Source organism: Microcaecilia unicolor, chromosome 9 (genome assembly GCF_901765095.1).
Source record: "Microcaecilia unicolor chromosome 9, aMicUni1.1, whole genome shotgun sequence".
Lineage (NCBI taxonomy): Eukaryota > Metazoa > Chordata > Amphibia > Gymnophiona > Siphonopidae > Microcaecilia > Microcaecilia unicolor.
In genome coordinates this window covers 177,728,801-177,756,767 of record NC_044039.1, presented here as the reverse complement: position 1 = coordinate 177,756,767, position 27,967 = coordinate 177,728,801, and the positions used below count along the sequence as shown (strand labels likewise).

Genomic DNA, 27,967 nt, shown 5'->3' with positions numbered 1-27,967 from the left:
TGAACTCCCCTCAGGTACTGCAGCCAAGCCAGAACTCCCTGGGAGGATCCTTGCTCTTCCCGGAGACCTGTTCCCTCGGGGCTTCTCCGATCCCCTCGGCTTCAGGGCATTTAACCACCTCCTGGCCTGAGCCCCACCACTCTGACTTAGCCTCTGACGTGGCAGGTTAGCGTCAGCTGCCATAAAGTGGCTAGGCTGCAACCTCAACGAGGGAGTGTTCTTAGGAAAATCTGCCACTATACCCCTCACAGTCAACTATTAAAGATGCCCATATTTCACACTCAAACTCAGTCCCATAAGTACCATTTACAGAGACATACAATTATGAAATTGCAAACCTCCTTCTTGGTGGGATTTCATAATTTTTTTTTGTTTAATTTATGAACTTTCAGATTGTACAAGCATAATACAAACTGAAATATGGAATTATATACCAAAGGAAAAAAAATAAAGAAACGAAAAAAGAACACAAATGATATACAAATCCCTATAAGCCCCAAGTATGAGAGCGGATTCATTAGATAAAACAAGATTAGATATCTAAATAAGAAAGAATACAAAGCCAAAGATGTATCCCATAGATTAAACTATTCTCAGACTACCTTCAACATACAATACCGCTGTTTATTTTATAAATTTCCCACTGCTCTCCTAAGGAAACCTTCTCAAGATACTTAGGGTTGTGGGGAAAATATCACGATTATCACGTCATCATCAAACGAGCAAACATTTGCATGAAAAACACACAAAAAAGTAGCGTCAAGATTTAAAATCTCTTGGTGCATTATCAAATACTGCTTTCGTTTTTCTTGTGTCCCACACTCATCAGGAAATAGCCACAGTTCCTAAAAGAAAATCTCAAAATCCAATCTCTATCCCGTTCTAGGCCAAAAGTTACCAGAAGAGTCTCTTCTTCATCAGATGGTTCTAACAACTGGGTAACACTCAAACTGTCCATCGACAAGTCCACCTCCCTAGAACTAGAATGCATCTTCTCAGGTCGAAAATAGACCGTTGGTGACAGTTGCCTTTTTAGGTACTCAGAGAATCTCCATAATATTTCCTAAACAGTTCCAAAGATGAAATAGTAGCTGAGTAGCGAAAATTAAGAAAGCACAGATTCAACCATCTGGCAAAATTTCCAACTACTCCAACTTATTTATTTATTAGAATGTATTTACCACCCTTTTGAAAGAATTAAATCAAGCTGGTTTACAGCAAGAATAAGTCAAACATAAGCAATAAACAATAACACCAGTAAAAATATTCAAATACAATGTCAACACAATATACAATAAAACATTTTAATAGACAGCCTAGGGCAGGGATTCCCAAACCTTTTGGTTCACAACACTCCCCCCCCCCCCCCCCCAGCCACCTGGGTCTCTGCACACTTCCTCCCCCACCAGGGGTATCCCTTTCCTTTTAGCCCCCTCCTTTCACACCAGCACATCTTCCCCAAATCCAGCATCATTCCTACCTTCCTTCCTGCAGGTCAAAGATTCCCCCCCTCCCCCCGCCACATAGGTCTTCTTTCCCTTTCCCTGCAGCCCCCTCCTCTCACACCAGTACAACTTCCCCAAATCCAGCATCACTCCTACCTTCCTTCCTGCAAGTCCAGGATCGCTGCCACTTCCTTCTCTTTACCCAGCCGCCACTGCAGTGCTTGCAGCTTACATTTTCGGGCCATCCATGATTCACACTCCGATGCCTTCCCAGTCTGCTGCGTCCGGCCCTCTCTGATGCAACTTCCTGTTGCAAGGGCCAGATGCAGCAGAGGGAAGTCCCCGCAGTGCCAGTGTGAATCGCAGACACCTGAAAATGTAAGCTGCAAGCACTACAGCGGCAGCGGGGGAAGAAGCAGGAAACGGCAGAGGCTGGACCTGCGGGAGGAGAAAGTAGCGAGCGATGCACCGTGGCACGAGAGAGTGTGTGTGACTAGCAAGTTAGTTACTTCTTCAATTAAAGGCCTGGGTGAGGAGCCAAGCTTTCACCTGCTTCCTGAAGTGGTGATAGTCTTGTGTTAAGTGAAGCCTTTCAAGGAGTGCATTCCAAAGTGTGGGGGCTACTCTGGAGAAGGCACACTGGTAGGTATCACATGTGATATCCTTTGGTGAGGGTGTGGTCAGTGATACTCCTTGGCAGAACCTTAGTAGCCTTGGAGGTGTGTAAAGGGAGATGTTTCTCCCCTCTTCTGTGCACCCTGTACACTCTAGGCCCAATATTCAGAGCGATTTAAGCGGGCAGGAGAGGCTCCTGCCAACTTAAATACCCTGAGGCTGCTTAACCCAATACTCAGCAGCACTAAACTGGGCAGTGTTGCTGAATATCACCTCTAACCGCTCACCACAAAAGAGGGCAGGTCAGGGGCAATACTGGGGGCAGTGTTAGGGAAGAGTCCAGGGGTATGCGGGGTCCAGCATTATTCAGTGCCAACCTCCGCATCAATAAGTGGCCTAATTTAGGATAGCTCAAGAGCTGTCCTAAATTAGGCCACTTAGCATTGAGGGGGCTGGCTAGGATCCCCCCTTCCAGCCCCCTCCTTTCCTCCCAACCTTCACACAGCCCACACCTAATTAAAAAAAAATGCAATGTCACCCCCCCCACCCCAGCGCTTTAGGTAGGCCCCCTTAAGGCCTTCCTTCCTTCTAATCCATGGTAGTCCAGAGGGTTGTTGGGGGCAGCAGCACAGGATCTTTCGATCCTGCCCATAACAGCTGGCCTCACAAGTACCACAAGCTGCCACAAGAGGTCATGGCAGCCATTTTGTGAGGGGGGGGGGGGTTAATTTTGGTGCATGCTGGGGGGGAAGGGTGGGAGGAAGGACCGCAGCACTTTAAAAAGATATTTAAAGTTATGTGGGTCTCAGCCCAATATTCAGATGGGACCCACATAACTGTTGTATGCAGCCCTGTTGAATATCAGCCGTCCCCGAATAAGCTCGGGCAGCCTATTTCGCCCACATTTAGCCCCCAATATTCAGTGCTGGTTCCTGGACATGGCCTGGCACTGAATATTGGGGGCTAATTTAGCCAGCGACAGTAAAACATTTTAAAAACCGCTGACTCCCGCTAGCTGAATAGCAGAGGGTCTATTCCAGCTCTCCAACCTTCATCATATCTTGGCCTAGAGCCTCTTGAGAAGACAATTAAGACTTACAGTCTTGTAAAGCAAAATCTAGATGGCTTCCTAAATAGTCTAATGTTACACATGCAGGCTTTACAAAGGGCACAGTATTGGAGATAAAGGAGCTAACCCAGTCACCAGGAACGCTGATCCAGGTTCAGAAGATGTTAAACCAATGTCCTCACCACCACCACAGGCTTCTGTCTCAGGTCGGCTACAGGTACAGAAGACATGGTTACTATCAGCCTCAAATCACCTCCGACGGCTGTTCCAATCCCTTTGGCAGAAATTCCAGGCTGTCAAACCATCCCCTCATATGTTAGCTCTCCCACTGGCATCTGACCGCTTTCCAAGGGCACTGCCAATGACCTGGCTCTCGGCTGCATTGGCTGAGGCAGGGGAAGATGGTCACTCCTCGGGGCTCAAAGACACATCGATCAACAGCAAGACTGATCTCACTGCCAGTGCTGAATCCTTAGGGCAACGCTGACCACTACTACTACTATTTAGCATTTCTATAGCGCTACAAGGCGTACGCAGCGCTGCACAAACATACAAAGAAAGACAGTCCCTGCTCAAAGAGCTTACAATCTAATAGACAAAAAAATAAAGTAAGCAAATCAAATCAATTAATGTGTACAGGAAGGAGGAGAGGAGGGTAGGTGGAGGCGAGTGATTACAAGTGAAAAGCAATGTTAAAGAGGTGGGCTTTCAGTCTAGATTTAAAGGTGGCTAAGGATGGGGCAAGACGTAGGGGCTCAGGAAGTTTATTCCAGGCATAGGGTGCAGCGAGACAGAAGGCGCGAAGTCTGGAGTTGGCAGTAGTGGAGAAGGGAACAGATAAGAAGGATTTATCCAGGGAACGGAGTGCACGGGAAGGGGTGTAGGGAAGGACGAGTGTGGAGAGATACTGGGGAGCAGAAGAGTGAGTACATTTATAGGTTAGTAGAAGAAGTTTGAACAGGATGCGAAAATGGATAGGGAGCCAGTGAAGGGTTTTGAGGAGAGGGGTAGTATGAGTAAAGCGACCCTGACCAAACTACAGAGCAGCCCTTCGATGAAGATGCTGGAAGCACAGTCTCGGAGAACGACTCGCACTTTTCTTTTTCGCTCCACCATTTCAAAGGTGAAAAGAAGGAACAAAGCATGCACACCAGGACTGCTCAGCTTGGTGCGTCTTTATTGGGACACCATCTTGTATCCCTCCGAGCCCTTTGATAGTACTCGTAGTTTTTACTTCTTAAAATATATTTATTCACAATTTTATTATTTATGATCCATTTTTGATAGAAGCAATGGTAATAGTTGTAGTACATAAAGCCAATAGATGTAACTTTTTAATGTAAGAGCCTGCTCCAGTTCTTGAAATGAAGGCCATTTATTATCAGAGGACATTTTAAAAATTCTCAAGATATCATTCCAATTACTAAAATGGCTTACAAAAAATACATTATTCTACCCTATAATGAGATATACCAGTGTTGTAATTATAACACTGCACCCCAGCTACTGCTTGATTATTTAACACCAACAATATCATTTGTGCTGGTGTAAAAAGAACCTGGTTAACCATGTGTGAGAATTAATTGCTTTCAGGGCCTTCTCATTAACTTCTCCTGGAAACAGTCACGCTGATTTATGTACTGCACAGTTCTAGTAGCTGTATTGGTCCTAGAGGAAATAGGCAGGTCAATATTTAAACTCAGCAGTCAGTATTTCTTTTAAGTACCCACCCAAGTGATTAAACATATACCCGGATGTGGTGAAATGGTGAATTTTCCAGCATGGGAATTATAAGAATATTTCATGAAGTGTATTTCTCTAGTTTGGCCAGCAGGTGGTGCAGGTTTAAAGCTGTCACAGAAAAAATTGACCAGTCCAAATTCACTAAAAGGAGTGTGCCCGACCTGAGGGGAAGAGAGAGCAGGGCAGGCAATGTGGTGGCGCTGCCGCAGACCAGTGCTGGACGAAATCTTCAGGTGGCGGGGGTTGAGGACCCCCACCAGCCAACCAAGGGCCCAGAACAAATTTAAGGGGGCCCAGGCCCCCATATCCTCACCCAGCTACGCCACTGCCACAGATGATGAAACATGGCGGAGCCAGATTGCTGGTCTTTGAATAAATCTCCTTCCTTTACAATCTGGCTACACCGTTTCATCATCTGTGGCCCTCTAAACTTCTACTGTTGTACCTAACTTTTTGCAACCTATATAGAATTTATCCCTTGGTGCCTAATAGTAGGTACCATTAGCGCACCAAAATTACAGAATACAAGCACTTATGCAGGTAATTGGAGCCACAATGTGCAAATTGCCCCCAAAATTGCTAGGTGCTATTCTGTACACCGAGTTCAAGTTAATGTACCTCAGGGATGGAGCATATACATGGGTGTTCCCTGGGTGTGGCACCAACTTATGCATCTAATATAATAATTTGCTCCTCCAACATTCCAATGTGTCTCACTGGGATTGTAGCCACCTGCTGACGTCACTCCTCCAACGTTCTACGTCCCCCCTCCCTCCCAGTTTCATGGGACCCTGGAACTGGGAGGGAGGGATAGAGGGAGGGGGGACCCTGGAAATGGAAGGGAGGGAGGGAGGGGGACACTGGAACTCGGAGGGAGGTGGAGGGGGCAGGGGAGAGATGCTGCACATGGATGGATGGAGGGGGCAGGGCACAGAGGACGTTGCTTGCATATGGATGAATGCAGGGGAGCGAGCATAATGCAGGGGAGGGAAGGGACCCTGAAACTCGGAGGGAGACAGGGAGGGGACGACCCTGGAATTCAGAGGCAGGGAGGGAGGGGACAACCCTGGAACTCAGAGGGAGGGGGACAACAACCCTAGAACTCAGAGGGAGGGGGGACGACCCTGGAACTCAGAGGGCGGGAGGGAGAGGAGGCCCTGGCACAGACTCTAATGCTCACACACACACTCTCTCTCACAGACACACTCACACCCAGTCTCACTCTCTCTCTGTCACACACTCGCACATTCACTCTCTCTCTGTCACACACATACACTCGCACATTCACTCTCTCTCACACAGTCACTCTCACACACACTCCGAGGAAAACCTTGCTAGCGCCCGTTTCATTTGTGTCAGAAATGGGCCTTTTTTACTAGTATAACATAATATAAGGCATGCGAGTTGCATGGCACGCTCACTTACATCTGCCATTGATATGGTGTAAGTGGTTAACGCCCAAGCTTCAGCATGTGAAAGCCGCTTTACACTTGTAGTCTATAAAATTCAGGTGCACTAGAAAACCATTATAGAATTCGTGTTAAGCATGGCTTTTTGTGGTACCCAAAGCAAACAAGAACCTCTACGAGAAAGTAGCAAAGACAGGAGGAAGTATAGGCTGGCCAAAAGACAATCCACCACAGGAGATGTTACTTAATCACACTTTATTCACAGCACCAATAGAAGGATCAAACACGGTCCATGCAGGGCCGTGCCGATGCGGTAAGCGAGGTAAGCGCCGCAGGGGGGCGCCCACCTCTGGAGGGCGCCGCCACAGTGCTTACCCTCGCCCCGGCGCCCCAGCCCAATCGTGGACTTCGGACGTCCCTGCTGCCCTCACAAGCGTAGCGCTTTTGCGAGGCAGCTCGGGCTCTCCCTCCTTCCTTCCTTAGTTCCCGCTCTGGCTCCCCGATCAGCAGACCCCCCCCCCCCTGCGTGTTTTAACCTTTACGCGATGTCAATCAATGAAGAACGCACAACAGACTCGTTTCCAGCTTCTCTCTTCACACAGTGTCCCGCCTTCAGCGTCAGCGATGATGCATTTCCTGTTCCCGCGAGGGCGGGACACTGTGTGAAGAGAGAAGCTGGAAGCGAGTCTGTTGTACGTTCTTCATTGATTGACATCGCTGCCACGTCGGAGAGTAAAGGTTAAAACACGCGGGGCGGGGCTGCTGATCGGGGAGCCAGAGCGGGAACCAAGGAAGGAAGGAGGGAGAGCCAGAGCTGCCTCGCAAAAACGCTGCAGCCTGCCACATGTAGGGGGGAGGGCAGGGGAGAGGAGAATTGTTGGCCATGTATGGATGCAGGGCAGGTAGAGAGAAGAAATCACTGGACAGGAGGGGAGAGGGCAGAGCAGGGGAGAGAATTGCTGACAGGCATGGATGGGAGGGCATGGATGGGAGGGCAGAGAGGCATGGATGGGAGGGCAGCAGCAGGGCCCAGGGAGAGGACAAATTGCTGGAAGGGGAGAGAGGAGGATTGCTAGCTATGGATGCAGCAGGGAAGGGCAGAGAGGGACAAGGATGGACATGGGGGCCCAGGGAGAGGACAAATTGCTGGAAATGGAGGGGAGGAGGATTGCTGGCTATGGATGGAGGAGGAGGGAAGCGCAGAGAGGGACAAGGATGGACATGGGGGCCCAGGGAGAGGACAAATTGCTGGAAATGGATGGAGGAGGAGGGAAGCACAGAGAGGGACAAGGATGGACATGGGGGCCCAGGGAGAGGACAAATTGCTGGAAATGGATGGAGGAGGAGGGAAGCACAGAGAGGGACAAGGATGGACATGGGGGCCCAGGGAGAGGACAAATTGCTGGAAATGGAGGGGAGAGAGGAGGATTGCTGGCTATGGATGGAGGAGGGAAGGGCAGAGAGGGACAAGGATGGACATGGGGGCCCAGGGAGAGGACAAATTGCTGGAAATGGAGGGGAGGAGGATTGCTGGCTATGGATGGAGGAGGAGGGAAGCGCAGAGAGGGACAAGGATGGACATGGGGGCCCAGGGAGAGGACAAATTGCTGGAAATGGATGGAGGAGGAGGGAAGCGCAGAGAGGGACAAGGATGGACATGGGGGCCCAGGGAGAGGACAATTTGCTGGAAATGGAGGGGAGGGGAGAGAGGAGGATTGCTGGCTATGGATGGAGGAGGGAAGGGGTAGAGAGGGACAAGGATGGACATGGGGGCCCAGGGAGAGGACAAATTGCTGGAAATGGAGGGGAGGGGAGAGAGGAGGATTGCTGGCTATGGATGGAGGAGGGAAGGGCAGAGAGGGACAAGAATGGACATGGATGGGAGGGCAGGACCCAGGGAGAGAGAAGAAATTGCTGGAAATGGATATAGAGCAAGAAATGAAGAAGAAAGGAGGAAAGTAAAGAAATAAATGGAAAGGAAGCCCTGGAAATGGAGTTAAGAGGACAGATAGCAGCAGACTCAGATACTGGGCCAGCATGATCGGAAAAAGAAAGTCACCAGACAACAAAGGTAAAAAAAAATCATTTTATTTTCATTTTAGCGTTTGGAATATGTCCACTTTGAAAATTTACATCTGCTATCTTATTTTGCAATGTATAGCAATTTGTTTCTAAGAATATTGCTGACAGTTCCTGTCAGTGTGGCAAGTGGTGAGCGATCATTTTCACCGGGGGGGGGGGGGGCGTGATCATTTTCACCTGCAGGGGGGCGCCAGAGACCCTAGGCACGGCCCTGGGTCCATGTTTCAGCAGAACAACCCGCCTGCCTCAGGGGTCACAATTAAACTCTCTATAGGCAAGAGAAGTGTGTAATGCTGGTGCAAAAACACTTGTGAAACATAGAAACGTTTTTAATACATTCTTCATTCAGTCAGGTATCCAAATGCCTCTGCTCGTTTCCTATTACTTTGACTAAGCACTGACTGCCTGTTCCCTGTTGTAATCCGTTGGGTTGGTCGTGAGCCCTTGGGCCTTGGCCGAGGCCAGCAGGGCGCCGACCCAGGCCAAGGGGAGACTGACCCACCACCGCACACCCCAGCTACACAAAACCCCCTAGAGCACGTTCTGAGAGAAACCTATCAGGCTTTCCTGTTACCACCAAATAAGTAACGCAAAAGCAGAGAAACTCTTCAGCTGCAGGCTAAAGTACTATCCCCTGACGTCAGCACAACCCCTGGCAGCCAATCAGAAGAGACGTCCCCCCTCCCCCTCAGCCAAACCGGCAGAATCATAACACCTGTTCTATTGAATTGCACAACTCTTCCACCACTCTAGCTTCGGACAGAACAGGCAGTCAGCGCTTATTCAAAGTAATAGGAAAAGAACAGAAGCATGAGGACACCTAGCCGAATGAAGAATGTATTGAAAAACGTATCACAAGCATTTTTGCACCAGCATGTTACACACGTCTCTTGCCTATAGAGCTTGCCTGTGTTTCACAAGCATTTTTGAACCAACTCTTGCCTATAGAGCTTTCCTGTGTTTCACAAGCATTTTTACACGAGCATGTCACACACCTCTTGCCTATAGAGCTTTCCTGTGTTTCACAAGCATTTTTGCACCAGCATTTTATATGCATCTCTTTTTCCTATAGAGAGTTTGTGAGCCCTGAGGCGGGTGGGTTGTTCCACCAAAGCAGGGACTATGTCAGGTCCTTCTACTGGAGCTGTGAATAAAGCGTGATTAAGTAACATCTCCTGTAGTGGATCATCTTTTGGCAAAGCCTCTACTTCCTCCTGTCTTTTTTATGGCACTCAACTTATTGCACCAATTTACAGAACTGCCCCCAAAGCAACTTTTCCAAGATCACAAAGAGCTTCAGTGGCAGAAGTGAGAATTGAACTCTGGCTTCCCTGCTACATAGGCAACTTAGATAGCACAGGATTGTTCCCAATCTTGATAAGGTCATTCAAGTTATATATCTCTGCTTATTTAATTAAATCCTCTGTTTTCAGAATTACTCGGGGATATCTCTGCAGCAAGCAATTATTTGCAAGATAACTGCCTAGGTAACGAAATGATATGGAAGCATTTAATTAGATCTGTTGAACTTATTTAGAAAAATAACATTTTTCACTGAATAAATAATGTACAGCAGTAAAAACAGGGTAAAGTTTCTTGCTTTATAATTGTATAGTAAGACGGTCATGAAAATAAAGAGCAATGGTATTCTGCTAATGGCATTATTTGCAGAGATCGCTTACCCCAGACGTTAAGCAAGATCTGCTTTTGAAAACACAACCTACTGCTTAGGTGTGTGCGTCAGGGCCTGTTTTGAGATGGTGAATGTGAGCAGGCAGATTTGAAAGGACTGTAGAGTACGGTACAATCACTTTAAACATCCATGACATGAGAAACTACCAGGAAGAGGACAGCAAAGCCAGGACACGTGGATAAACCTTCATAAGGAGTCCTCCTCACATCTGTTTTACGTGCTGAAAAGGCATAAAGTTACCCCATGGTTATGTGCACTGTTAGATTCAGAGACACCATAAAAGGGGTGGAATTGTGATGAATGCATATTATCTACACATGTATGGGGGAATGTTAGGCACTATTTCTGCACTGAAGTTTTGGTGCGAAAAAGTGTTCTAACGGATGCAAGGCACCAAAACGGGGCAGAAAAGGCAGATCCATGCAAAAACACATGCCCATTTGTAGAATAGTGCCTAAATGTTTCTGTGGGGATCTGCAAAGGGGGTGTGGCCATGGGAGGGACAGAGGTGGGTTGGGCGTGGGCATTCCCTTAAAATGCACCCACTGCTATAGAGTAATGCAGATCCACGTCCAACTTGTGCACCAAGATTTACACCTGGTTTCAGTTGGTGTAACTCCTCGTTCCCAAAGTTGAGCGCAGATCCTGATACTACGCACTCACTATTCCATCCCAGAATGCCTGTTCTAGAATACTGTTCAGCACCAATATTTTTCAGCACCAATTTTTGAGTGCTGTTTACTGAATTCAGCCCCTAGAGCAGGGTACTCAACTAAGTCCTCGAGACACACCTAGCCAGTCAGGTTTTCAGGATATCCACAATAAATACGCATGAAAAAAAATTCTGCATGCTCTATTTTTTTTTTATAAAAATTTCAAATTTACAAGCAATAAAATAACTTGCCAGAAATACAGAGAAAGTAGAACACAAGAATTATTTCAATCAGATAATTCTATACTCTTCCTTAGACCACAAAATATGGAGAGTGAAACAAGACAAGGAGATCAATTAAACAACAATAAACAGAAAAAAACGTGGTATTAACCTGATTATCCCCAGTTATTATTTATCTGAATCATTATTCCACATTGATCATCTGGTTGGCTTCTTCAAACTCAAAACGGTGTATATTCAATTTATTTCATTGGAAACATACTTATTGTCCAATATGTAATGGAATCTATGCGGGATGCAAAGATCAAATTATAAAGAAACTTCAAACCACCCAAAACACAGCAGCCAGACTAATATTTGGAAAAACGCGTTTTGACAGTGCCAAACCACTACCGTGTTTCCCCGAAAATAGGGCATCCCCATAAAATAAGACCTACTGAGGTTTTTGGTGCCCTTAGAAAATATAAGGCCTCCCCCGAAAGTAAGTTCTAGCAAAGTTTTGTTTTTCCCGGTAAGTAGGGTCCCCCCCCCTGAGATCGCCGGGCCCCCCTCCGTCGTTCTGAAACTAACCCCCCACCCGAGGTCGTCCCCCCCCCACCCGAGATGGCGCCCCCACCCGAAGTCGCCGGACCCCAACCCCCTCTGTCGCTCCGAAACTAACCTGCACTTAAGCCTCCTTTCACTTTCCTTCCAGTTCGCAGCAGCAGTAGGAGGGCAGGCCACTCCTTCCTTCCGTGTCCCGCCCTCGCCTGACGTAACGTAACGTCAGGCGAGGGTGGGGCTCGGAAGGAAGGAGAGGCCTGCCCTGCCCTGCTGCTCCTGCGAACTGGAAGGAAAGTGAAAGGAGGCTTAAGTTCAGGTTAGTTTCTGAGCGACGGAGGGGGGTGGGGTCCGGCGACTTCTGGTGGGAGCGCCATCTCGGGTGGGGGGGCGACCTCGGGTGGGGGGTTACCGGTAGTTGCAGGAGCGACGGAGGGAAGGTGGGCGGGCCAACCGTGTTTCCCCAAAATATTAAGACATCCCCTGAAAATAAGACCTAGCGCCTTTTTGGGCGCAAAAATTAATATAAGGCAGTGTCTTATATTCGGGGAAACACGGTATGAGAAAAACTGCACTGGCTACCAATCAAAGAAGCAAACACCCACAGAAGGTGATCTCTCCCCAGGAGAAGCAAAGACAAACACACAAACAGTGGATCCCAAAAGAGTCCTCTCACAGTTGGTGTCTTCCTAAACAAGATCTTTATTCAAATCAATAAAAGCAACCCCTTTATTCAAATCAATAAAATTGATTTGAATAAAGATCTTGTTTAGGAAGACACCAACTGTGAGAGGACTCGTTTTGGATCCACTGTTTGTATGTTTACCAATCAAAGAACGCATCACTTTCAAAATCTGCACAACTGTTCACAAAATAATTTACGGTGAGGCACCGGGATACAGGCTGTATAGAGAGAGGAGTGACCAGCAGAAGAAAGGAGGTTTTAATGCCCCTGTATAAGACGTTGGTGAGGCCCCACCTGGAGTATTGTGTTCAGTTTTGGAGGCCGTATCTTGCGAATGATGTTAAAAAAATGGAAGCGGTGCAAAGAAAAGCTACGAGAATGGTATGGGATTTGCATTCCAAGACGTATGAAGAGAGACTTGCTGACCTGAACATGTATACCCTAGAGGAAAGGAGGAACAGGGGTGATATGATACAGACGTTCAAATATTTGAAAGGTATTAATCCGCAAACGAATCTTTTCTGGAGATGGGAAGGCGGTAGAACGAGAGGACATGAAATGAGATTGAAGGGGGGCAGACTCAGGAAAGATGTCAGGAAGTATTTTTTCACGGAGAGGGTGGTGGACGCTTGGAATGCCCTCCCGCGGGAGGTGGTGGAGATGAAAACGGTAACGGAGTTCAAACATGCGTGGGATATGCATAAAGGAATCCTGTGCATAAGGAATGGAACCTCAGAAGCTTAGCTGAAATTGGGTGGCGGAGCAGGTGGGGGGAAGAGGGGTTGGTGGTTGGGGGGCTAGGATAGGGGAGGGCAGACTTATACGGTCTGTACCAGAGCCGATGATGGGAGACGGGACTGGTGGTTGGGAGGCGGGAAATACTGCTGGGCAGACTTATACGGTCTGTGCCCTGAAAAGGACAGGTACAAATTCAAGGTAAGGTATACACATATGAGTTTGTCTTGGGCAGGCTGGATGGACCATGCAGGTCTTTTTCTGCCATCATCTACTATGTTACTATGTTACATGTCAAACCTCATCGACCTGCCAGCCAGAAACACCACAAAATCTACACAATCATGCCTAAACCTCCACTACCCAAGCAACAAAGGACTCAAATACAAATCCATCTATGCAATCAGCTTTTCCTATTTAAGTGCACAACTATGGAACGCACTGCCAAAAGCAGTAAAAACTACGCTCGACCATCTAGACTTCCGGAAAGCACTAAAGACAGACCTGTTCAGAAGAGCATACCCCACTGTCTCAACATAAAATACCTGGACACCTACGTCATAATGAAACCAAAGACCTTAATGAACATTACCTGACTTTTCCTCCCCTCTCCCTCTCTAAGACCCCCCAATCCAACCAACCATACATGTACTTCATCCCACCACAATATCATTTTATATTATTCACACCATGTATTTGTTCATACCGGAATCGGCTATCGCAGTTAACGGTAATATGTAAGCCACATTGAGCCTGCAAATAGGTGAGAAATTGTGGGATACAAATGTAACAAATAATAATAATAATATTAGTAGAAATAATACACCTAATTTCATTTTTTCTCTGTTAAAACCAGAAATTGTTTAACAATGCGAACACTTGAGTCTCTAATCCAATTCCCACTGATTAAGGTAATCCCAGTTTCACAGGCTTCACTCCTTTTGAATTAATATTACTAAGTAATAATTTATATTACTAAGAAGAATCATTACAAAGAAAAATAACAAAATTTTCAGGAAATATTTCTGAGGAAATCTTTAGGATCATACCCGGAACTCTGGGAAAACAACCATCTCAATATTAATCATCTGTAATAATACTCATTTTGTTCAAATTTCTGGTCTATTATCATTTTCAAAATCTTAACCGTTTCCTACTACTGTAGAACTTCATTTGCTGTATCAATGTTTGTTTCTCAAAGGGTTCGATTAGGTTATCCATGTAGCTCACTAATAAGATTATATCTGAAGCAAAGTTATTTACTTCCACCATTAGGTCCTGGAGCGCCTTCCAGATGATATTCAATGTAACCTCCATGGGAGCCAAAACCTCCAAGCTGATAACTCTTACGGGTTTAGGAGTGGCATCGCCGACTTGGGTTCAGCTGTAAACGACTTCCGTTTCAGCATGGCCTCCTAACTCACTCCTCCACTCCTTTGGACACGGTGGTTAAATGATTCGGGAGCAATGAAGTTGTTTCCAGGTCCAAGAGCGTTGACGCTCCCTTGTCGGTGCTAATCAAAGGACTCACCAACCCAGTCATCTGTGGGCAGCTCGTCACGCAGCGGTCCCACACTTGCTGCACAGGGGACAAAACTCTGGCCATCGGCGGCTGACCCCCGATTGTCCCCTTCCTCTCAGTTAAGGTAACTGCAGTTGCAGAGAGGAAATTTCAAGTAAACAAAGACAGAACTTCAGAGGACAGCTGGGCCGTTGAGCGTACAAGCTTCAGGTCTCCATCTTTCCACTCTTCCTAGTTTGGGACACTCTTTGTCTGGTTTCTCCTCAGAGGCCTGTCTGATATGGGTAACCCTTCAGCATAGTCATTAAAACACAGAAGCCCCTTCACCACTGCAAGGTGGTGTCCCTCGGAGGGGTGCATGCTCTATTTTATGCATAATCATTCTGAGTATCCTGAAAACCTGACTGGCTAAGCGTGTCTCGAGGACTGGGTTGAGAACCTCTGCTGTAGAGTGTAGAGTACATGCACACACTTACTGCGGTTCCAAAGAGGATGTAAATATGTGGTACTGTTTTAAATGGGGTCACAAAACCCACATTTGGGGTCATGACCTGGATGGGCTCTCCATAGGTGTATCATTGTTTTGCACCTCCGGCAGGGTCACACAATTTTATTTACCTCTACTACTATTTAACATTTCTATAGCGCTACAAGGTGTACGCAGCGCTGCACAAACATAGAAAAAAGACAGTCCCTGCTCAAAGAGCTTACAATCTAATAGACAAAAAATAAATAAAGTAAGCAAATCAAATCAATTAATGTGAACGGGAAGGAAGAGAGGAGGGTAGGTGGAGGCGAGTGGTTACAAGTGGTTACGAGTCAAAAGCAATGTTAAAGAGGTGGGCTTTCAGTCTAGATTTAAAGGTGGCTAAGGATGGGGCAAGACGTAGGGACTCAGGAAGTTTATTCCAGGCGTAGGGTGCAGCGAGACAGAAGGCGCGAAGTCTGGAGTTGGCAGTAGTGGAGAAGGGAACAGATAAGAAGGATTTATCCATGGAGCGGAGTGCACGGGAAGGGGTGTAGGGAAGGACAAGTGTGGAGAGATACTGGGGAGCAGCAGAGTGAGTACATTTATAGGTTAGTAGAAGAAGTTTGAACAGGATGCGAACTTCTGTATTCAGAATGAAATAGGTAGGTTGGTGGCAAAGAAAGTGTAGCTATATGGATTAAAGAAAACTCAAGAAATCAGTATAAGGGGGTAATTCTCTAAGTAGAAACCACTCCTCAAATAAACCAAGAAATGTACTACTTAACTAAGGGGGTCTTTTACTAAAACTTAGGCAAGTTATTTGCAGCAGGGCCCATTTTATTCCTATGTGCCCTGCTGCAGATAACTCGAGCTAAGCTTTAGAAGAAGACCCCCTTGTTTTTAGAATAACATTTTCAAAATGGAGGATAAAGCTCAAATTATGTCCCATATATTTGTTGGACAAATAACTGAGCAGCTTCCTCACTAGTCCTTAAAAAAAAAAAATCCCTCCTTATATTTTTTAATTTTCTTCCACAAACATTTTTATATCTTTTTCTGTTGAAAACAAATCATAATATAGCTGGCACTTCTCTATATGAATGCTGGTATGCTCTACAGTGCGTCACCGTTTCACAATGGGCTTCTTCAGGAGCGTCATATGATTTCAGCAATCAAAGTACCCTTTATATACATAAATAGACTTGGTGTTAACTATAGAGATTCTAAAAGGCCTTTTCACTTACTACTACCAACGTAATTAATTATCTACTATTTACTAAGCCATACTAGAGGTACTCTAGCATTTTTAGCACGTACTAAACATAAGTGTGCGCTAACCATGTAGGCGCCTATAATATTCCTAGTGCACCTTAATAAACAGGTCCCTTAATGTCAACAGACTACCACCCACCTTATCATTTTAGTGTATTGAATTTTTCCCACTGCTCGTAAGCCAAACTGGAAATCAACTCTAACTATAAAGAAGAAAAACAAACATTCTCGCCACCAGGATTTTTTTAGAACAAGGTCGGTCCCAATGCAGAAGAGGTAGAGGAAGAGGACGAAGTCACTGGGGACAGCAGAGTGGGCGTCCACAGACCAGGTCACAACATCAGTGGAAGAAATAGTTTTCAATCTATCCTCTAGACCTTTAACTACGATAGAAAAGCAATGACTTTCTAAAAGGTCTATCTTTTGTACCTAATAAAAAGTTTGATATTTTTTCCAGTTTCAGATCGATTTTGAAAGATTTATACGGACATTGTCTTTGAAGATTTATTTCCACTACAAAGAATCACAGAATGATAGATCCATCTTGAGAGATAAATCTACTTGGACACCGCCAGGCCCACTGGACCCTTTGGTAACAGCGCTCAAACAATTGGTTCTACAGGATGTAGCGGAAGAATGTATATCCAACTTTAAGGTCAATAATATCTCGAAAGAAGAAATTAAAGCGCTGGAAGCTTTACGATCAGATTCATCTGTAGTAATTTGCTGACCTGATAAGGATGGTGCAGTAGTGATATTAGACTAAGTATTATGAAGAAAAGATCAATCAGCAATTAAAGGATGTCACCACTTATGAGTTACTGGTAGAAGACCCTACATTGAATTTACAAAGTAGAATTAAACAGTTAACAGCAGTGGCGTAGCTACGTGGGGCCACGGGGGCCTGGGCCCCCATAGATTTGGCCTTGGACCCCCCCCCCCTGCCGATGACCCTCTTGACCCTCCTCCTGCCGCCAACCCGCCGTCGCCTACCTTTGCTGGCGGGGGACCCCAACCCCCGCCAGCCGAGGTCCTCTTCTTCCGGCGCAAGGCTTCGTTCAGTTTCTGTGATCTGCAAGGCTTCGTTCTGTTTCTGTGAGTCTGACGTTCTGCACGTACAATGTGCAGGACGTCAGACTCAGAAACTGAACGAAGTCTTGCGCCGGAAGAAGAGGACCTCGGCTGGCGGGGGTTGGGGTCCCCCACCAGCAAAGGTAGGCAACGGCGGGTTGATGGTGGGTTGGCGGCAGGAGGGGGGGGTCGGCAATGGCGGGGGGGGGTGGTCAGCGGTGTCGGGAGGGGGCTAAAACTGCCCCCTCACCTTGGGCTCTGGACCCCCCTCCCACCGAAGTCTGGCTACGCCCCTGGTTAACAGAGGAAGGACTGGAAAGAGAATTCCTAACAAAGGAGGCTTTGCTTTTAAATAAAGCACATCCAATGGTACCTCTTTTTTATACAGTACCTACAAGTCACAAAAATTTGCAAACACCCCCGGGAAGATTCTATATATGGTGCCTAAAAAAATTGGTGCAGAAATCAGTGCCGACTAAGCATATTCTATACGCGGCAACTAGATTTAGGAATAGTATATAGAATACACTCAGGGGTATGTTTACTAAGGTGTGCTAGGTTGGCACGCATTAAACATTAAACCCATAGAAATGCATAGGTGCATTAGCGTTTAACGTGCCTTAACTTTAAAGGCACGTTAGAAACGCTAACACACCTTAGTAAACATACTCCTCAGTTGATATCTCAGCACCTAAAACTACGCACATCCATTTACACCAACGAAAATGTGGCATAAATCCCAGCGCATAGGTTTAGGTGCACTGGCCATATTCTATAACTATGCTTGTAAGTTTCAGAATGCCCACGAAACGCCCCTTACCATGCTCTTTTTTGCCTACGCACTGTAGAATTTACAATACGCTTAGTGAGTTGTGTGCATAAATTGCCAATTAGTGCTCATTATTGCTTGTCGCCGAATGCTGATTCGTTTGTTAAGCCAATTAAGTTATACACATTGTTATAGAATACGCCTGGATTTTGGTGCAGATCTCTAGGCGTACTATGTAGAATCCGGGGGATAGTGTCCTCTTGTAACTCACTTTTGGAACCTATTTCAAAATATACTGATTGGGTTTTTGAAACCTTTGGTCAAGCAAAGTGCATCTTATATAAGCAGGGCTTTTTTTGAGGGGGTACTTGGGGGTACTGAGTACTGGCACCTTTTCCATTGTCTGCTAAAATTGATCCACGATCCCCAAGTTTTAATGAAAGAGCCCAGGCTCTACACACCAATTCTGCCTTGTCATAGATTCTGTGCCTGGTTGTAGGGGGCCTGGCTATTGTGGGGTGGAACCCTCAGTGATCACCCCACCCCTGAAGGGTGACCTGGCATTTGAGTACCAGCACCTTTTTCGCTAGACAAAATGCACTGTATATAAGTGATACTCACATTTTTTACAGGATTTTACAATTAATTCCACAAGATTTCCATTTTTGATGGTAAATTTAGGCGTGGTTTCATTGTACACTTCTTTGCCACAGGATGAAGGTTTAAATATCATCACCCAGAGTCTTGAACAAAGAATTAGACCTCATTAGGATCTAATGGAGTTTGTAACAGCATTAGCAAAAATAGCTTAACTGAGAATTTTTTTTCTATTTAAAGATAAAATTCTTATTATAAAAGAAAGGTGTAGCAATGGGGGCAACATAAATTTTGAAGAACAATGGGTTTATGTTAATCCACGGTCTAACTGCATCTACCGATGATATTGTTACATACACAATGGGGTTTTTTTTTGCTATAGCACAGAGAAGTGAAACATAAGAGAATTTTACATTTGGTTAAATGAACATGACATCAAGATTACCATCCAAAGTTCTCGAATACATATAAACTTTTTGGATGTGCTTATTGAGCAAACGGGCAAAGCGTTTTCAACTACCGTATATGTTAAATGACACTGACAGAAATTCATTGTTACATTTCCAGAGTAGTCATCCGGTAGCTTTAAAAAGAAGCTTACTTTTTTCAAAGGATTTGCATGAAAACTGAAACCTTTAAGCATTCAAGACAGCTCATGTCTAGATTGACGATGAGACGGTTTCCTAGACAAATCCTGAAGACAGCATACAATAGAGCTAAATTTAACCATAGAGAACTTGTTACAAGAGAAGCAATCTCAAGAAGTAGAGTCTGATATGCAAACCTGTTCTACGTTATTTTCAAGGTTCTACTACAGTAGCTCGAATTGTACAGAAACACTGGGGAATTCTTCAGGCTGACCCTATTTTTAAACATCAGTCCATTAGGATAGCCTATTCTAGGGAACGAAACCTCTTGCAATGGTGAAACGTACAACACACTGAAAATGACAAAGAAAAAAGGTCTTTCAGTTTGTGGCCAATGTAAATCATGTTCTAATACATTACATACTACTACATTTAATAATCTAGGAGATTCAATTAAATATGATTTAAAATTTCAAACTAATTGTACAAGCAGTTCTGTTGTATATGTTTTAATATGCCCGTGTTTAAAGTCTATGTGGGGAAAAAACTATTTGCCCTTCGGGAATTTGCTTAAATGAACACAGATTCAACATAGCTCATCAGAAAACAGAAGCTCCATTAGTATCACATTGTATGCAAATGGCACACCGATTTGAGGACTTTAAATGCTGTGTCATAGATTATGTACAGGAATCTATATGAGGAGGGAAAAGATTGTTACAATGGGAAGAATATTGGATCAATAAACTTCAAACAGTTAAACCATTAAATACAGTGATTGACTGAAAAGTAATTTTTTAGCCAATACACTAAGACGATAAGGTGGGTGGTAGTCTGTCCATTGAAACATTAAATAATTAAGATCGTTGTAGTAAGTGAAAAAGCATTTTAGAATCTCTAAAGTTAACACCAAGTCTATTTTTATATAGGGTACTCTGATTGCTGAAATCATATGACACTCCTGAATAAGCCCATTGTGCACTGTACAGCATACCAGCATTCATACAGAGATAAAATCTTAATACAGCAAGTACTTATTTCAACACAAAAAGATATAAAAATATGTTTGTGCAAAATTATGACACTTAGGGGCTGATGATCAAAAACCCAGCACTGCTCCGAACAGTGCTGTAAAATTAGCGCTGGAACATTGTGAGGAAATAAAGCCCACATGATCAAAACTAATATGCGCTATTAGTTTTGATCAAAAAGGGGGGGGGGGCAGCGGCACTAGGCCACCAGGGTGAAGGGGGCAATAGAGTCCTGCTGGACCACCAGGTAGCAACGTTCCATGCTACCAATCCCAGGACAAATCAATGGCTTCTCTCATGTCCATCTCAATAACAGACTATGGGCTTTTCCTCCAGCAACTTGTCCAAACCTTTTTTTTAAAACACAGATATGCTAACTGCTGTTACCACATCCTCTGGCAGTGAGCTCCAGAGCTTAAACTATCCTTCGACTGAAAAAAAAATATTTCCTCCTATTTGTTTTAAAAGTATTTCCATGTACTTTCATTGAGTGTCCCCTGGTCTTTGTACTTTTTGAAAGAGCGAAAAATCTATAAAAACTTTTACCCATTCTACATCACTTAGGATTTTATAGACCTCAATCATATCCCCCCTCAGCCATCTCTTTTTCAAGCTGAACAGCCCTAACCTCTTTAGCCTTTCCTCATAAGGGAACAGTTTCATCCTCTGTCAGTCTTGTTCCGTGTTCCTAAAGCGGGACCCACGCTGTAGGAACACAGAACAAGACTGTCAAAGCGTCTGGATTCCTCCCTTGAGAAAGCTGGTGGGCAAAATGGGTCCCCTTCGGGAGTCATGTGAATGGACGTTTGACATCCAGATCCGCGTCTTCAACAATAAGCAAAAAGCTAAGTTATATCATTTTGATGGGATTTTTGAGTTACATGGAATAGTTAGGTGTAAAATTCAAAAAAATATTTGTACAAAAATATTTAAAACAGGAGGTTTTCAGGTCAGTGATGAGCTCAGCCTAGAGTGTGCCTTGTGACTCATTGATGATTGCTGATTGATGTTTGTCCTGGCACCTGGGCATTTTGAGACCTTTTCCTCTTCAAAAAAGACTCTTGAAAAAAACTAATTTGGTACAAAGAAAGAAGGATCATAAGTCTTTTAGTACACGTGGTCTGATTTTTTGCAGTTTATTACTGTGTCCCTGAAGGTGCCCAGAAGCTCCTAAGCTCAGCAGCTGCTTCCTGAGCTGCCAATACTGGTACTCTACGAATGCTCAGTTTTCGTGCATGTGCAGAATACTAGTGTCAGAGACATCTTCATTTGGACTTATTTCTGTAATGTACATGGCATCCATACACTTTAGATTGATGTCTTAGTCTGTTAATGGAGATCGCCATTGTAACATAATGTAAGCCACATTGAGCCTGCAAATAGGTAGGAAAATATGGGATACAAATGCAGCAAATAAATAAATAAATGTCCCTCTTTCATATTTGAATTTGGAAGATTTTAGTGGCAGTGCAGTTCACTGCAAATGAATTAAAATTCTGAGCTTGTTCTGATAAATAAGCTTGCAAATGCACATTTTAATATTCACTATACTTTGTCTAATTTACACATTGAACCTGCTGTTGATATAGTAATACAGATCTCCTTCATTCTTTTATGCTTTGTCCAAAATTGCATTTCTTCTCTGGGTCAGGGTAAGTGACGAGCCAATCAAAGCTGTTGTTGAACTCTCTCTTGCAGTTGACTGCCAGATTTTTCTTCCTGGTTTTCTTTTTCTCATTTCTTAGGAGCTCTTAAATTTTTATCTTGCCTTTATCAAACAATATTATAGACTAGTGTTTTTTAAGTTAAGTGTGTTGGGGGGGGGGGCAACTCGATGGGGGGGTGGAAGCAGGGTGGGCCGGAGAGGGGGTAAAGCGGACATATGTCAAAAAAAATGATGGTGTGCCTCGAGATGAAAAAGGTTGAAGGGAGAAAATGAGTTGCTGGGCATAAATGGTGAAGAGCAAGGGAGATGCTGGATTATGTAGGCAGGTACAATACACAATTTAGGGTGGCAGATACCCTTGGACTGACCCTGCATCTGCCCACCTGCCTTACCTCCATTGGTGTGATTAAATTCCTTAAAATGGGGTGGTAACAGTCACCCAGTTTCTCCTGCCTGCTGGTGCTATTTGGTTGAACAGCCTTGGGTCAGTACCAGTCAGGCAAGCATAACTGGGAATCAATCCTGTCCTTTTTAGAGCAATGTAATTGCACAGATTAAGAGGCAGGTGAGCAGGCAGACAAAAAAATCGGGGACCTGGGGTAAAGGGTCGTTTTATTTTCACCAGTTTGGCAAGTGGTCTGGGGAAGGAGTGCTAAGTTTTTTAGCTTCTCAGCAGAAGGTAGTGGTTTCTTTGAAAACCAAATGTAAGCTGATTTCTTTCACTCTCTCTTCATTTTGAAAACAAAAAGTAAAATACATCCCTGTGAGAGACACAGCAAAGTTCCATAGGTGTATTTTCAAAGCACTTAGACTTAATTTTGTAAGTCTAAGCGCTTTGAAAATAAGCCCCGACTGGGAGTTTAAAGGGCTATAAAATAGCGATTGTTCTATTTTTCTGGTAGTAGCATCCATTTCCTTACTTGCTTGCTTTTGGGGCAAAATCAGCTCTCTGTGAAGCAATGCCTGTCGTTCTTGGCCTGAACTATTATTTTCCAGTGTTTCTCGGCAGCACCATATCAAGGGCTGTGAAAGCGACGGGGCTGCAGAGAGACATGGTCAGGCCCAAACCAGACTGCCGCAGGCCGCCCCCGCACCTTTTTGTCTTTGCCTCCAAGAGGATTCCTCATCAGCAACCTTCTTCCTGTATGCCTGCTCCCACAGTCTGTCCTCTCCTGCTCCTGTCCGTGCTGGGATTCAGAACCCGGATGATTGCATTAACGCAATATCATGCTAATGCAATCATCCAGGTCCTGGGCAGCACGCAGGAGCAGGGGCAGGACAGACCCAGAAGCAGACAGCATGAAGAATCTTGCCAGTGCCAGGCCCAAGCCCGGGCCCCTCCCCCCCCCCCCCCCTTGGAGGCCGGGCCCAGGGAATTTTGCCCTCCCCTCTCGGCAGCCTTGGCAAACGATGTGGCTGTACAGCATGGAGAGGTGCACAAATTGCTCCCAGTCCACCATCTCTCATTGGTGGCAGCGAAGGGGGTGGGGCAAGGGGGCACCAGGGGAGGAGTTACAGAGGGTGCAACTCTAGCTCAGTATGGTGCCAACTGTTTGTAACATTTACTAAATCTTGAATAGGTGTATTTTATTGACCTCCAAAGAACTGTCTTACAAAGACTGTATATTATTTCTCACACAGTAACATTAAAATGCATGCAAGAAATTAATAGCACTAGCCTATCAAGATGCATTTCAGCCTGTTTCACTTAAAAAGTCAGTTAAGTTGAAAATACATAATTGTAAATCCTAAAATACAGAAATGTACCAAATTAAATGCTATTTATTTTCTGCAAGTTTGGAGTTTCTTATCCATATCTCCTGGACTGGTGGAAAACTTCAGCCTTGTCTCTCCCTCTCAATTAACTTTTAGACCTTTTGTACCCCCCCCCCCTCCAAGATTTTGTTAATTAAACTGAATAATCATGATCATCCCAACACCATCCTTCTCCGAACAAGCCTATAAATGTGTAAATAAATGAAGAAAGAAAGTATTTTGAAAAGTCATAACAATAGAGGAACCATTTGAAAATTGTCCATTCTTCCTGCTGATAAAAACATGTCAATGATTCTTTGAGTTTGTGCTTTGTCTGCAGCTGCTACAAGCTGCTGCCCTAGGCAACCACCTAGTTTGCCTAATGGTTGGCAAAGCTACTGCCTCCAATGATGCTTCAGGAGCCTATCAGCAAATTCTTTAAAGCATGGGGCTTCCTGTTAGGTCCCTTTAGCACGATTGGGGAGGGATTATTATTATGTGTGGCACATCACTGCAAACGTTGGCTAGTTTTAACTCCGTTAATTCGGGTCTTACCTTGAGAATCAAAGAGCTATGGAGCCCCACTTCACACAGAATGTACATTTTGGAATTGAGACCTCCAGGTCGGTACACACTCAATTCCGATGGCATTTGTGGCATGCGGGAGCATCACTGCAAACGTTGGCTAGTTTTAACTCCGTTAATTCGGGTCTTACCTTGAGAATCAAAGAGCTATGGAGCCCCACTTCACACAGAATGTACATTTTGGAATTGAGACCTCCAGGTCAGTACACACTCAATTCCGATGGCATTTGTGGCATGCGGGAGCATCACTGCAAACGTTGGCTAGTTTTAACTCCGTTAATTCGGGTCTTACCTTGAGAATCAAAGAGCTATGGAGCCCCACTTCACACAGAATGTACATTTTGGAATTGAGACCTCCAGGTCAGTACACACTCAATTCCGATGGCATTTGTGGCATGCGGGAGCATCACTGCAAACGTTGGCTAGTTTTAACTCCGTTAATTCGGGTCTTACCTTGAGAATCAAAGAGCTATGGAGCCCCACTTCACACAGAATGTACATTTTGGAATTGAGACCTCCAGGTCGGTACACACTCAATTCCGATGGCATTTGTGGCATGCGGGAGCAGCCATTTCACACAAAGCCACATGTTGAAAAAGAAATGAATGGCATAAACCCAGCAGCTTCCACATTGGAAGCATCAGCACTTACACATGGAATCGGCAATTTTGCAACCTCCGTGTGTAGGTGACACCGCTTCCACAGGTAGCTGCTCCAGTTTACAAACCTACATGTTTAAGTGCTGCCATTTAAATAGTGAGGCCACAATTTTAACTTGGTTTCATTTTGGAGGTGGAATTAAACTATCTAGGATTATGGAGAATGACCCCCCCACCCTTAATCCTTTGTATAAAGCCCTGGCCAAAGGGAGCCCTTTTTCAAAACATGCATACATGAGCTGTTGTAAAACCCCAACATGGAAATTTCCCCCCAATACACCTGTGTAAAATAGGGGATTAGTCCTGCCCAAAACATGCCACTCGAAATCTGTGTGTTGTAGATCTCCATGCGTGTAAATAGTGGCTCTGAAATGAGCATTTACACGTGTATACAGTCTACAGGTGGGCAGACTTATATGGTCTGTGCCAGAGCTGGTGGTGGGTGGCAGGGCGGGTGGTTGGGAGGTGGGGATAGTGCTGGGCAGACTTATACAGTCTGTGCCCTGAAAAAGACAGGTACAAATCAAGGTAAGGTATACACAAAAAATGACACGTATGAGTTTATCTTATTGGGCAGACTGGGTGGACCGTGCAGGTCTTTTTCTGCCGTCATCTACTATGTTACTATGTAAATGATGCTATTTACAAGTGGATATGTTTCTAAAATAATTGTATAATGGTTTCAAGCCCCAAATGAGTATTTCTCTGTAACTGAAGAGCTGTTTTCTCCTTCTGATATTTTAGCTTTACATGCCTGTCTGTAATGTTTGAATTAAGCTGACTTTGGGCTGTCCTAAATAAATTTAAATGATTTTCATTTTTATTCTTCCAGTAAGCGCAGCACAGCCTTAAGCATAAAGCAGAGAAACAAGAAAAAATAAATCCAGAAAAATCCCACAAGTTACTCTAGTTTAAAGACATTACAGTTACTAAAGTGACAGCCAATAAGTTGCTCTCTTGCTGAGAAACAGGAAGGTTTCCAATCGCATCATTATTAGCAGACCTTAAAGCAAGATAGGGGAAGTGCTCGCTCTTCAAAAACTTATACTGCAAACTCAGTGGAAAAAAAAATGTCTTGAAACCATGTGATACTAAACTGCAGAAAAAAAGAGGGTATTAATAACCGTAGCATCTCTCTGTGAAACCAGGGATGAAGGAGCAGTGAAGCCTCTAGGAAACACAGCCATACGAATAATGACTAAAAGCCTGATTTGAGATTCCCTTCCCCTCCATGATATTAATCAATTCGACCCCATGGGTGGCAAAGCATTACTCACCCATCCTTCAAAGACGTCCGACGAATCCATGCTCTTGAGCAGATCCTTAAAGAAAAGGATGCAATTGGCCACAAAGTCATCATAGCCTATGGGGGTGTCGTGAAAGACGGCCAACTCCACTCTGTGGCCGTCCGTGACACTGAAGTTGAACTCCTCGTTGTAGGTGGGCTTGTTGGTCCTGTGCTTGATGCTGGTCTGTCCGATGCGGCACTCGTCCACGTTGACCATGATGTAAGGATCCAGGAGGCTGGAGCCCTTCTTCAGCACAGAGTGTCTCAGGGACCAGCGGGTGGGCTGGAGCCCCACCGCCTCCCCGATCTTCAGCTTAATGTAGCCGTTAAATCTCATGGTCCCGGCCATAACAGGGCTTAGAAACAGGGATCAGAAGTGCAAAGGGTTCCGGGGAGAGAGCAGAAAAGCAGAAAGTTTCGCTCGATCACCATCTGCTGCCCCCCACCTCGTCCACCTTAAGTTGCCCGCCCCAAACTGTTAATCCGATTTTGCGGGAGGACGTACGCTCAGCGTCCCGTCCCTAACACAGGTAAGAGACGTGCAAGGTGCAAGGCAGCAACCCAAGAAACCCTCGCACGGGCTCTGAGCAAAGCTCTTACACCCCGATCACACTCCCCCAGGCCACCCAGGGGAGCAGGCGGTGGTCGTGGACCATCCCCCGAAAAGCGCAGTGGAGGCGGCTCACAGAGCGATCGGTTTCCTGCCGGAGTCCAAACCAGGAAACTGCGAGAGAAGCAGCAGCAAAACCGCCTGGAGGAGGAGGAGGCAGCTGCTGCTCAGACCTGCTGAAAACTTCAAAAAGCCAAGGATGGAAAAGTTCTTCACAGCACCGCCTCCTGTTCCCTGAAGTCAGCCAGGACTACAGTAGATCGGGCTGTTTCACAGACAGGGACTTGAAAAGAATAAACTCTTACATGTCCCCACCGATGCCTCTTTGGTGCTGTGGCGGAAACAAAAGCAAAAGGTGGGAGGAGTTAGGTGTGACAGGTAAGTGTTAGTAAGAGGGGGAGGAGTCACCGAGACAGCTGTAAGGATTAACCTCACCTGCGGGAGCTGCAGGGCGTAGCCAGACCTCATGGTGGGAGGGGGCCAGCCAGAGCTCGAGGTTGGGGCACATTTTGAGGGCCACCCCGCGCTACACCTCGCCTCATTGCCACTTCCCCTCACAAACAAATACCTTTGCTGACAGGGGTCCCCATCGCTTCCCCTCACAAACAAATATCTTTGCTGGCAGGGGTCCCCAACCCCCGCCAGTCGAAGCCTACTTCAGCGCCGGTCTCCAGCGCAGCCTCAGCGTGCACAGGAGGAGCAAGAAGAAAGAAGAGCGGGGGCAGGCAGCAAACGCGGCTGTGCCTGAGACCAGCACTGAAGAAGGCTTCAGCTGGCGGGGGTTGGGGACCCCCACCAGCCAAACCAGGGGCCCAGATGAAATTTGCAGGGGCCCAGGCCCTGGTGGCCCCCCCATAGCTACACCCCTTTTAGACACTGGCAAATTGTGTGGCATCATTGCAGTTTGAGAGAAGGAAGGATTTTCTACTAGCATTTGGGGCTTTGTCAAGCCCTTAGGAACCAGTTTACCACAGTATCTGTCCTCCCCGATGTTGTTTCAATGTACTGTAAAATCCCAGATGTTATGTCAAAATATTTTCTGAAGAGGCAGGAAGCATTTGTCTCCAAGCATAACAGAAATAATTTCACAGTAAATACTGGCAAGGTGCCACATAAACGCCTCATTGTGCTCATTGCAGCCACTATACAGGGGTGGTGTGAACTTAACGTCTGAC

At 45.4% G+C, this 27,967-nt stretch overlaps 1 protein-coding gene across 2 annotated transcripts in view; it reads right to left on the bottom strand.

Annotated features, from left to right (window-relative positions):
* Positions 1-27,081, bottom strand: part of PRKCH (protein kinase C eta) — a 232,794-nt gene extending 205,713 nt beyond the window's left edge. For both annotated transcript variants that reach the window (XM_030214443.1, XM_030214444.1), the window contains exon 1: positions 26,172-27,081. In XM_030214443.1, the coding sequence (XP_030070303.1) occupies positions 26,172-26,531 (360 nt within the window). In that variant the 5' untranslated portion in view covers positions 26,532-27,081. The remainder of the gene's footprint in view (positions 1-26,171) is intronic.
* Positions 27,082-27,967: the final 886 nt, after the last annotated feature.